The following is a 12,925-nucleotide window of genomic DNA, read 5'->3' as shown; positions in this document are numbered from 1 at the left end:
CAACTGGGATTTTCAAAGTGTGAGGGCGGGGGGTGGTTATTATTTTTATGCGCTGTGGCTCTGTTCGGTTTTTTGAGAGATGAAGGTGATTCACATCAACAGAGAACGAACAGCCCCCGGCTGTGGGGTGAGTCAAGGACGGGACGTGAGGCACATTCATTCCCCCTGCCTGTAGGAGTGGACCCCTTTGGACAACATCCTCTCGGGGTCTGAGGGAGGGGGAGAAACTGGGGAGCAGTTTCCCAGCTTGCGTTAGGCGCCGCTTGCAGAGGTAGCGTGTCTCCTGCCCAAATCACAGCCGGCCTTGGGACTCTCTTCAGGAGCTGTGCTGCTCCCTCCTCCAAACAATATCCAGCTCCCAACCTGGAAACTCCCGAGTTGCACCGACAAGACACGAGTCTCAAGGATTATTGCCCATGAATCACAGGGTTCCGTTGGAAGATAGACCAATGCCGTTCAGCTTTCGACCAGAAAAAAAAACATCTTTATTTTTAAACGATTGAGTGTGTATCTTTTAAAGTTTACATGTGGTGCGGGGGTTATTTTTAGTTCATTCCTTAGCAAGACGGTTGGCTGGGCCCAGACCCCGATCCAACACTAATAATACCCTCAAGGCACAGGAACTGGCTCACAGCTAAATGGAAAGTTCCCATGACAACCTCTCGAGTTATTTTAAGTATTAAAGCCTGCTGCCAAACTAAGGAAGAGCACATTGCTTCCTACCGTACAGCTGAACCAAACTCCGTGAGTCTAATGTCACACACTTAACAAAATTCGACCTCACAGGTACATTTGAATAGAGCCTCCTTCAGGGGGAGCACCGGGTTAGAAGGAAATTTAAAACTTTACACAGACCATAACTTCATTCATAAAACCTGTATTCACACAATGGTGATGTCTCAGCTGTTATTCCAGAAACGTGAAGCGTGGGATCTGTAAACCTTGTGCTGGTACAAATATATGTTTTTTTTTGTCAAGTTTCATCAGGAATAGCCCGGTCTGTTTGACCTGTAGAAATGTAATGTACATACCTTGACTCCAATGTAGGAGCTCCGATAGAAACAGCACAGGGCTGCCGAGAGAGCTCTTAAAACACTGCATCTCTCTGACATTTTGACGGTCTGATGTCCGCTATTTTTGTTTGGGAAAAACAAAAATGCACACGGCGGAAAAGACGGTTGCCAGGACACCGGGTTAAAACACCACAGAGGATTTCACAGTAAGTCCATCACTGGGTCGCGAACTGACAGCTCCCCGTAATGAGCAGAGCTCTCTCCTTAAGCGCTCGCTGCTCGCTGAGAGCTCAGGGAGTCAGCCTGTGGGGTCCCGCACTGGCCATGTATGGAGAGAGAGAGAGAGCTGGACTGACAAACAAATAGCGCTCTCCACTCACTGGAGACAGACAGCCCCCTTTGCAGAGCCGCTGGAAACTCAGAGCAAGACGTCAGCTCGCCAGCACTCCCTCCCTCTGTCCTGGGGGAGTTAGGATGCACCTTACCTGGATCACCATGGCTGTACCCCTCTTATTAATCTCCCTGAGGGACAGTGCTCTGGGGCCTGTTGAGAGAAGCCAGTCCCGTCGCCAGCTGAGAACCGAAAGTTGAGTGGGAATAGCCGTGGACCTGCGTTCTGAATCATTTTACTCATCTGAAAAATGCAGATCACGCCTTACCCAGAGCATCGTCCCGTTAATGAAATGTGACTCCCGGCTAATTGCCAACTGTACGTGTTTGAATGAATCATAGGAATAAAAGTATTAAAACTCGACCCTTGTTTTAAAAGCTGTAAACAGAACAAACTCTCCTGAAAATGATGACTGTTAAGATCAATTAAAACCCGTCAAAACTCTACATTTTCTTTAGACTAATTACCAAAACGGGAACTTTAGGATCCCGGGGTGCGGAAGAATGGGTATCAGCCCATCTCCAATTACACAACATGCTCATGGAAACTTAGATTTTAAAAATGGGGCATATATTTAAAATAATTAGCAAGAGAAGCAGAGGATATGAAAGAGAAAAAAAAACACATAACTAGTAATGAAGGTCTGGAATGTACTCTCTCTGAGTGTGCTGGAGACAGGTTTACTGATAACACCCAAATAGAGACTGTTTTCTGAAAAGGAAGAATGTGCAGGTTATGGACAGAAAGCAGGGAGAATAGCACTAGGTGAGTTGTTCCTTCAGAGAGCCAGGGAGGATAAGACAGGCTGAATAGCCTTCTACTGCACTGTATTAATCTGTCAATCTGTGAAGTAATAAGCCACTGTCCACAAGGGACCAGAGCTCCTGAGGTTTTTGTTTCATTTATTCATTGATTGGATGTGGGCACGGCTGGCTGGCTGGCTGGCATGTGTTGCCCCATTCCCAGTAACCCTCGAGAAAGTCAGGGTGAGCTGCAGTTCATGTGCTGGAGTCACCTTCACAATGTAGTTAGGGAGGGAGTTCCAGGATTTTGACCCAGTAACATTGAGTGAACGGCAATATCTTTCCAAGTCAGGATGGTGAAAGGCTTGGAGGGGAACTTGCAGGGGGGTAGTATTCCTGTCTATCTGCTGCCCTTGTCCTTCTAGTTGGAAGTGATCGTTGATTTGGAAGGCACTATCTAAAATGTCTTGGTGAATTTCTGCACGGCATCTTGTGGATGGTACACATTGCTGCTGCTAAGCTTCGGTGCAGGTGGGAGTGGATGTTTGTGGATGTGGTGCCAAACAAGCAGGCTGCTTTATCCTGGATGGTGTCAAATTTCTTCAATGTTATCAGAGCTGCACCCAACCAGGTAAGTGAGGAGTGTTCCATCATACTCCTGACTTGTGCCTTATCGATGGTGGCTAGGCTTTGGGGAGTCAGGTGGTGAATTATTTGCTGCAAGACTCTTAGCCTCTGACTTGCTCTTGCAACCACATTGTTTATATGACTAGTCCAGTTCAGTTTCTGGTTAATGTGAATGAGTGTGTTACAATAATCAAGGGTTACTGATTATTTTCCCTCCAATTGTGCACTTACTGGGACTGACAGGCAAACTGCTGCACTGGGATATATACATCTCAAAGTGCATTCAATTATCCAGAAAACAATAAAACATCCATGCATTGTCTTTCTGATGCTGAACTGATTTTTTTTCCACTGTCCAACCAATCACTCTCTGCTTGAAAAGCTTCTTCCTGATGTCTTACTTAAACCGACCTGCCGCCAGCTATAGACTCTGCCTCTTGTTGTCCTGAAAATGGGTTAAGCTCAGTGGAGCACATACACCAGGTTGACAAGTACTGCATTGTCACATATAATACCTTCTGGATGAGTTCCTCATTGCCTGTCTGAGTGCATGTGAAAGGTAAGAGCGTTTTTTTGGTGCAAGGTAAGAGCGTTTTGCTTGGCAAATGGTGACCCTTCGATCAACATTATTAGAGGAAAAGAACCAGTCACTCTCTCATTACAGTTTATGGGATCTTGCCATGTAGAAATTGGCTGCCGTTTGCCTACATGACAACAATGGTTACATTTTAAAAGTAATTCATCCACTGTGAAATCCCTTTGGGGAATTCTGTGAATGTGGAAGGTTCTATAAAATAAACATTGATCTATTAGTTTAGATCATACTGATTTGGACAAGTTGAACCAAAATCGTCACACCCCTAGCCAAGTTGTTCCAGTACAGGTACAACAGTGGCATCTACCCGACAATGTAGAAAATTGTCTAGATGTGTCCTAAACATAAAAAGCAGGTCAAATCCAACCCAATCAATTACTGCCCCATTGGTCTCCTCTAGATTATCCATAAAGTAATGGAAGGTGTCACCGACAGTGCTATCAAGCAGCAGCTGCTTAGCAATAACCTGCTCAGTGATGTCCAGTTTAGGTTCCGTGAGAGCCACTCAGCTCCTGACCTCATTACAGCCTTGGTTCGGACATGGACAAAAGGGCTGAATTCCAGAGGTTAGGTGAGAATGACAGTCCTTGACATCAAGGCACCATTTGACTGAGTGTGGCATCAAGGAGCCCTAGGTAAAAACAATGACCGCAGATGCTGGAAGCCAGATTCTGGATTAATGGTGCTGGAAGATCAAGGAGCCCTAGCAAATCTGGAACCAGTGGACACTGGAGGCAAACTCTCCACTGGTCGGAGTTATCTCAACTGCAAGACATCCATGTAGGAGTTCCTCAAGGTAGTGTTCTAGGCTCAATCATCTTCAGCTGCTTCGTCAATTACTTTCCCTCCATTATAAGGTCAGAAATAGGGATATTTGCTGATGATTGCACAATGTTCAGCACCATTTGCAATTCTTCAGATACTGAAGCAGTCCATGTCTACATGCAACAGGACCTGTACAATATCCAGGTTTGGGTATTCATACCTCACAAGCCCAAGTCAATGACCATATCGAACAAGAGAGAATTTAGAACATAGAACATTGCAGCACAGTCCAGGCCCTTCGGCCCTCGATGTTGTGCCGCCCCGTGAAACCAATCTGAAGACCATCTAACCGACAGTATTTCATTCTCATCCATATGCCTATCTGATGACCATTTAAATTTATCTATTGTTCCTTGATATTCAATGACAGGAGTCCTGAATACCCCACTGTCAATATCCAGGGGGTTATCATTGACAGGAAACTGAACTGGGCTAGCCTTCAAATACTGTGGCGACAAAAGCAGGTCAGAAGCTAGGGAACCTACAGCATGTAACTAATCTCCTAACTCTCAAAAATGTGTCCACCATTTACAAGACACAGAAGAAATATTTCCTGATTGTGTGGATGAGTGTAGTTCCAACAACCCTTGAGAAGCACTGCAGAGATTTACCAAGGCTCCTCAGACAGCACCTTTCAAACTCATGGCCACGACCATTTAGAAGGACAATGGCAGCAGATACATGGGAACAACACCTCCTTCAAACTTCTGGCTCAGCCAGAGATGCCCACATTAAGAATTAACATTTGAAACAGCAGTTTCCTCTTGAATGCTGAGGTAACTGTTTCCAATAGTTGATGGGTCAAGGTTAGATTAGTTGGGTGGATGGAGGAATTTTGCAGGACTTAAAGGAATACGGGAATAGGGAGTGTAATGTAATTAATAAATGTAATTGAAATTATTCACTTGAATGGAGTGTATAAGTCAGCTTGGTTGGATCAGATGACATGTTACCGTTTTGTAACATCTGCATATTTCACTGTGTATTCCTGGAAATGTACAATTAGAAAGCGAATGCTCCAGGGTGGGTGTTAAGGAAATACTTTACAGTGAATCATTCTTCTAAAATGTTTCTAAGATTCATTTGCATATCAGTGGTAGAGACGAATGAGATTTGGAAGATTCTCAATTATTTATATGCTTTGTTAACTGCTCTCTTCTACTGTCCTGCCCTCTTAAGTACTCTGTGCACATGTCCATCAGGATCCTCTGATCAAGGGCGGCACGGTGGCTCAGTGGTTAGCACTGCTGTCTTACAGCTCCAGGGACCTGTGTTCAATTCCAGCCTCGGGTAGCAGTTTGCGCATTCTCCCCATGTCTTTGTGGGTTTCTTCTGGGTGCTCTGGTTTCCTCCCACGATCCAAAGATGTGCAGGTTAGGTGGATAGGCCATACTAAACTACCCATAGTGTTCAGGGAGGTGTAGGTTAGGTGCTTTGGTCAGGGGTAAATATAGGATAATAGGATGGGGGAATGGGTCTAGTTGGGTTACTCTTCAGAGGGTTGGTGTGAACCTGATGGGCCAAAGGGCCTGTTTCCACACTGTAGGGATTCTATTTTAGTCCAGTTGGGTTTACTTGCATTTGTCTTTGACAATACCTCCCATCAAGCAGGACAAGGACAGCAGATGCATGGGAACACTACAATGTGCGAGTCACATATCTTGTTTTAGAACTATGTTACTGTTCTTTCGTTGTCAATACCTGTCATTCCAAAAACCTTGGAACTCCCTTCCCAATAGCAGCATGGCCGTACCAACATCTCAAGGACTGCAGCTATTCAAGATGGCTGCTCATCACCTCCTTCTCTAAGGGTAAATCAGCAATAAATACAGCCTTGCCAAAAACAATCACAATTCATGAATGAAAAGCGACCTGCAACTCTATAGGAGCTGGATAATTTTTAACTTTTGATCCCTACTTGGAGGAAAACACAGAGTATTCCACCTGCAAAATTCCACCTGTTCATACTGGTTTTGAATTAAGAAGGGAAGTCACCAGTGACCCCATGGTATTTGCCTTGGACCAACTGATTGGCTTTCATGTTTCCACTTCCATTTCAGGGTTAATGGCTGAGGCAGAAATAACTGCTACACTCAAGTTCAGATCAACTGGGTTGATAATAGAAAATTGTTTAAAGTGAAGATGAGAATAGGAAGATAAACATAATTATAATTGATTGTTTATGTGAACTGATGGAATTCTGCCTTCAGTGTAATTTAGCCCTAAATACATCCCAATTACCTCCCGCCTTTTCGAAGGTTGATGGTCAATACACAGCTGAGGTTTGATTCACCATGAAATGGAAAGGTCAGCATGTTGGGAATTCTGGGCATGGTGTTACCTACACACATCCATGGGGTGTATGTCTGGTCTCCAATGATCTGGAGACCGAAAGACTGAGCCAATTAATTTTGCCATTAGACCCGAGCATAAGTTACTGTTCTTAAACAGGCCGAGCTCATTATCTTCGCAGAGAGCTCAAAGAAACCTTCAAACACGCACTGAAATGGATCAGCCAAACATCTAATTTTAGATCTTAAGGCACTTAGGTTAATTACAGCCCTAGTTCAATCCACATCAGTAAATACTGTAACATAAACTGTGATAACTGAATTCAGGGGCACACCCGGACTAGCAGTCAATACCATGCATGACTGGTGTACCAGGAAGTTCTTGAATCATGTCCCACCCAAGTATGCTATTTCTCTGCTGAAACTCACCTCCTCCACTTGCAACATTCCTTTTCCAAGAGAAAATTGAAGAGGCTTTTCATATCCCTGCACCATTTTAAAAACAACAACTTATTAAAACAAGGTGGATGCTAAAGTAGCCACAGTTCATCATTGAAGAAAGAGATGTCCTGGGTAACTGCAGGTCGATAGCAGCTCAGCAATATAGACAGCAGCAAATTGAAAACCAGATGTCAAATGTTATTACACTCTCATTAGGGGCACAGCAGAAGTATGTTTAAACCAAGTAGCAGTGCACCTTACTATACGCCCTGAGAGCATGGAAGCAGTCTGAGTGTTCGAATAATATTACCGTCCATCTTTGACCTCTCGACCCACACAAGCTGCAAAGTGGGCAAGGAAATTACACTTAATCACAAATGACAGATGGGTAGGCGAAAACAGTAATGCTGGTGTGTCAATCCATTCAAACAGGTCATTAGTGATAAGAGCTTTTTGAGAAAATTTACGACATCTCCATTTGACTCCTTAAAAGGACTCGTCACCACTAATGGAGGGAGGACCACCTCCCCCCACCCCCACCCCCTCCCACCCCCTCCCACCCCCTCCCTGGAGTTCTATTCTTTCTAAATCCATTGATAATGCTGCTACACATCAAATTGATCAGGAACAGCAGAAGGCCATTTAGCCCCTTCAATCTGTTCTGCTGTTCAACGAGCTTGTAGTTGACCTGTGAACTAACTCCAATAACCCGCCTTTGACCCATATCCTTTAACAAATTTGATAACAAAAATCCATCAACCTAAGAATCAAAACTAACAATCACTTTATCATCAATTGCTATTTATTGGGAAAAAAAGTTCCTAACTTATACCATCATAGAGTCATATAGCATGGCAACAGACCCTCCAATCCAACCTGTCCATGCCAACCAGGTTTCCCAAACTAAACTGGTCTTATTTGCCTGCATTTCACCCATATCCCTCTAAAACTTTCTGAATCATGTACCTGACCAAAATGTCTTAAATTTTGTACCTGTACCTGCATCTGTCATTTCCTCCGGCAGTTCATTCCATGTATGCATCATCCTCTGTGTAAAAAAGTTGCATCTCAGGTCCCTTTTAAATCTTGCCCTCTCACCTTAAAAGTATGTCCTCTACTTTTGAACATCCCTACCCTAGGGAAAAGACCTTTGCTATTCAATTTACCTATGCTTCTAATGATTTTATAAATCTCTACAAAGGTAACCCCTCAACTTTCTACGCTCCAGGGAAAACAATGTCTCAGCCTCTCCTTATATTTCAAACCCTCTAGTCCTTCTAACATCCTTTGCATGTAAATGTATTTCCTAATTACATTCCTGAAAGAACTAGTTCTAATTTTTAGACTACTTCTCCTTAATCCCAGTGTAATGATGCTGAGGCTTTAGGAGCTATATTTTGTCCTGGTTTCTTTTGAGAGAGAGATTGAATGAAAGGTGAGAAGTAGTCCATGGTAAAATAGACAGCTAGGGAGACCTTGGGGTTTTTAAAAAAAAGTTAGAACAATAGAAGCAGCTTGCATGGGTGTGGTCAGTTCTGACAGACCAGGATTTTCACCTTATTTTAGCTTTTAGATCCAACAGAAGCTGCTGGAGTTTTGAAGAAGTAGAAGCTATTTTTCCTTCTCTCTCAGTTAGAGCTAGAAGCTGGGGTTTCTCTTCCTACTGTGGGTATTGCATATAAGAAAATCTGATTCCTACATTTACCTTTTTGTCAAGAGATATGTTTATGGGATGTTACTATATTGGAACAGTTAATTACTAATAGTATCTCTATTATTCTGTTAAGATTTCCAATAGAGTCAATTTATTCCAAGTTCTTTTTTGTTTGAATAAACTGTGTTTTGCTTAATGCTGACTACTTTGGCCAGTCACACTGCATCTGGAACACAGCACTTTACATTTGCCTTTAAAATAAGAAAAGGTTAGGGTCTAGACTATCTTAAAATATTTTTAGGGGGGTCTGGTCTGGTCCATATCTAAGAAGCAGAAATAGTTCCCCTACATATATCCTATCAGTCCTCCTGAAAAGCTTGTAAACTTCAAATAACTCAATGTTTAACATTCCCAGGGTACACAATTTTTGTTTGTGAAATCTCTATCCCGCATTTTAATCCTTGGAGTCCAGGACTCATTCCAGTAAATCAATACTACATTCCCTTCAAGGTCAATATAACCTTCCAACAGTATGATTCCCAGAAGTAAATATAGAGCTCCAGATGTGATCTAATTTGGCCCTTGCATAGATTACCTTCTAACCTCAAAGTTCAACCCTCTGGAGAAAGACTACCATTCATCCATCTCATGGATATACTTTCTATTCAGAAAAGTGTAAGACTTATCCAGCTAAAGTAAGTATTAAAATCTGTAATTTCTAATACACCTTGGAATAACTGTCCCTACATTCAACTGGTGATTTCTCAGGCTCCTTGTTACAGATATGTAATTTAATATCACATTTCAGAAGAGGGGTGAATGCATGTTCAAACTTCCAAGGAAGAGAAAAGGTGATGGAAGCAGACACAATAGCAGCATTCTAGAAGCACGTGGATGAATTCACAAATAGCAAGGGAATGGGGTGGGGGGGCGGTGGATCCTGTAAGTTAAGGCAGTTTTAGTGTGGAATAGCAAAATGTGTTGGCACAGGTTGGAGGACCAAAGGGCCTGGTCCTGTGCTATATTGTTCTTTGGTCTAATTGCTCTACAAACCAGCTTTCTGTTTCTGAAGAGCATACCTTAACTCCAATCTGCCTCTATAGTTTGTCAAGGTGAAAGCAGCATTTATCAGGTTTTTCTCTACTGCACATACGCCATCTGAGACCACAGCACCACACCACAACACAACACATGGACTCATCATAAAGTGTCATAGGGTAGTGGAAAAAAATCACTGTACAAAGATCAGGAATAAGTTGGTTGCAAGTTACAATTCACAATTAATTATTGTATGGCCTTAAATATCTCACAGCATGTAAATGTTGTGGTCTCCAGGATAAGGTGGGAGTATTTTATACTGGCGTAGGCTGCTCAGTTGGTCAAAGAGTTTTGCACATTCTATCACAATGAAGTTGGAGCCATCAATGTCTGTTCCCAGCTACACCTTAAGCTTACAGTTTCTGAGCTTCTTGTCAATGGCAAGAAGTCTTCACATCTGAGGAATGAAAAATCTTCAGACTAAAAAAGGAAAAAAAAACACCAGACGTATCCCTGAGTATTAACAAGGCACCAGTTGGTGCCTGATTGTTAAGAACAAATTACTTCTGGGGAATTACAATTACATGCTGGTAAGTAATTTATCAGTAATAGAAGGGAAAATCAAGACTGGTTCTGGTCGAGAGCAAATTTCTGATATGAAAATGTCATGAGAACATTCATTGTGACTCTGGCCAGTGGGTGAATGCCAGTTTTGTTCTGCTTCACTGCAAAGCTTGAAAACAAATCAAATTGGACCGAGAGCAATTGGCATCCAGGCTGCCCATACCTTGGCATCAGCCAAACCCACTGCTGTAGCACCATAGGACAACTTTTTGATACCTCAGAGTAGTCAATGCATATCCTATTGATCTGCTGAACCATCACTGAATGCACTGTAAATAAATCCCAGTAACCTGTCTTGTAAAAGATTGCTGCCTGCAAATTAACTGCTGTATTTCCTACATTACAAAATTGATTACACCTCAAAGAATGTTTTATTTGCTGTTATGCTCTTTGGAATGTCCTGAAGTTTTGATGGAGCTACTTACACACGAATCTTTAAAGTCAGAATGAAATCAATCATCAGCAACAAATTGGCAAAGATGAGCTAAGTTGGTCAAATAATTTTCATTGGAATAAACTTCATCAAAGGCACAGCTAAAACAATGCAGCCCAGCAAAGAATGTCTAAATCAATTTCAAACTGCAATCTAATGAGTTCAGCCTCTGCTGGAGCCTTACTCAGATTATCCGTGCCCCATCAGTAAAAGTAACTAATGATTTTAGTCTGTAATTTGAACATTATCGTTCATTCCTATCATTCATTACAAGATGTTGATAAGGGGTAAATTAAAGGAAACTCCCCCTTTTGAACAAAATATGATGAAAACACAGAATTTGCCATGTAAACAATTATTGCTGCCAAAGTAATGTTTGATATTCTGGGTCCAGAAACATGGACAGTGACGCACAGTGACAGCAACAGTTAGCCCATGATTATTTCACAAATGAATCATTTGCAACACATTATTGCTGTTTGAAACAGATCCTACGTATAGCAATAACAGCTATTTCTTCCCTTAGATTCCATTCCCTAACCAATCAATTTCTCTTCCAATGTAATCTCTTCTGAATGGTTCATGTTGAGAAGGATTCCATAGCTTGATAAGCACTGGCTGCATTTGTTTCAGAGGGTTGAGGGTAAGGGTCACAGCCTCATTGTCGCTTCTCCAAAGGCCAACTACCTCTAGCCTCATAACTTCCAATAAAAGAGCCTCTCACCACAATCTGGAATCCAGGTGTGACTAATTCCCTTTCTGTTAATAAACAAAACTAAAGGAACAAATAAGTTGTTGGGAATATGATCTCAATATTCCTATTCCATACTCGATACAGAGGAACTTCGATTATCCGAACGAGATGGATGGGCACTATTTTGTTCAGATGATTGATTATTTGGATAACCGATTTTACCTTCAACAAGGGAAGCCATGCTGATTTAACACTGTGCTATACCGTAGAATTTGTTTTCGTCTTAAATTTCAATGTATTGAGCACAAGGGGACACAGATTTCACATGATGAACAAAATAAAGCAATGATAACATGAGAAAACCTTTTTAAAAATGTAGTAGTTAGCATTTGACAAGGAGTGGTGAAGACAGCATTAAACAAGGTCCTGAACAGCTTCTACGACTGCAAGAGCATTTGTTAGTTTCCAGGAACTCAGTCTCACGACAAAAAGATAGAGACACCACCTCACGCATGAGTTTATGTTCTCGGTCTTTTCTTTTATGAATGTCTCGGTAAAGTGACAGGAATATTGTAAAACACTTCCTTTTGCAAAGGGCTGTGTAACAATCTTTACCTAAAAAATATCCAGTCGCTGATGCTTGAGCTGCTTGTGTTTCTTTCTTTTTGCCAGCATTTTCACATCTTCTTCAGCACGGGTAAATCGAGTACACTTACCTCTTTGATGTAATGTTTTTACGGGACCTTGAAATCTTCTTCGGATAATCCGAAATTCGGATAATCGATATTCAGATAATCAAAGTTCCTCTGTATTCTCAATATCAATATCCTAGGAGTCCAGACACTCAACTAGAAACTATATAAATACAGGGGCTACAAGAGAAGGTCAGCAGTTAGGAATTTTATAGCGAGTAACTCACCTCCTGACAAAACCATCACAGGTCACAAGTCAGGAGTGTGATGGAATACTCCCCACTTACCTGGTTGGGTGCAGCTCCAACAACACTCAAAGCTTGACACCATTCAGGACAAAGTAACCCACTTGATTGGCACTATATGAACAAGCATCTACTCCCTCCAGCACTGATGCTCAGTAGCAGCAGTGTGTACCATCTACAAGATGCACTGCAGAAATTCACCAAAGCTCCTTAGACAGTACGTTGCAACCCATGACCACAGCCACCTAGAAGGACACTGAGAGCAGATCCATGGAAACTCCAACACCTGCAGGTTCCCCTCCAAGCCACTCAACAGCTTGACGTGGAAACATCGGCATCCCTTCAGTGTCATTGAGTCAAAAAAATAGTAATTTGCATGCACTTACAAGTATTTTTTAAGCTTCTTATGTCTATTGGTACACAAAGAAAAGGGAGGGAATGTTTTGAGTGTGTTGGTACTTTATTTCTTTGGTTACTGGGTCTTGGCTACCTGCTAAATTAACTGGATGAAAAGGCCATGCATTATGAAAACACTAATGTTTTACAGAGAGGAGATCTGTCCTCAACTAGTGAAACCATTCAGGTTAGCTGCTTCAGGTTATCAGAATTAAGCAGGCCT

At 42.1% G+C, this 12,925-nt stretch overlaps 1 protein-coding gene across 5 annotated transcripts in view; it reads right to left on the bottom strand.

Annotated features, from left to right (window-relative positions):
* The window catches only part of bcar3 (BCAR3 adaptor protein, NSP family member), a 184,146-nt gene that overhangs the window by 40,960 nt on the left and 130,261 nt on the right, over positions 1-12,925 (bottom strand). The window contains exon 1 of one of the 5 annotated variants that reach the window (XM_072574645.1): positions 1,032-1,319. The exons of the other annotated variants lie outside the window; for them this stretch is intronic. Within the exon in view, the coding sequence (XP_072430746.1) occupies positions 1,032-1,112 (81 nt within the window). The 5' untranslated portion in view covers positions 1,113-1,319. Of the gene's footprint in view, positions 1-1,031; positions 1,320-12,925 lie in introns of those variants that run through there. 5 annotated transcript variants of the gene reach the window in all.

This window comes from Chiloscyllium punctatum, chromosome 7, assembly GCF_047496795.1.
Source record: "Chiloscyllium punctatum isolate Juve2018m chromosome 7, sChiPun1.3, whole genome shotgun sequence".
Classification (NCBI taxonomy): Eukaryota; Metazoa; Chordata; class Chondrichthyes; order Orectolobiformes; family Hemiscylliidae; genus Chiloscyllium; species Chiloscyllium punctatum.
Note: the sequence above shows the minus strand (reverse complement) of the source record. Positions and strands in the feature narration are given on the sequence as shown.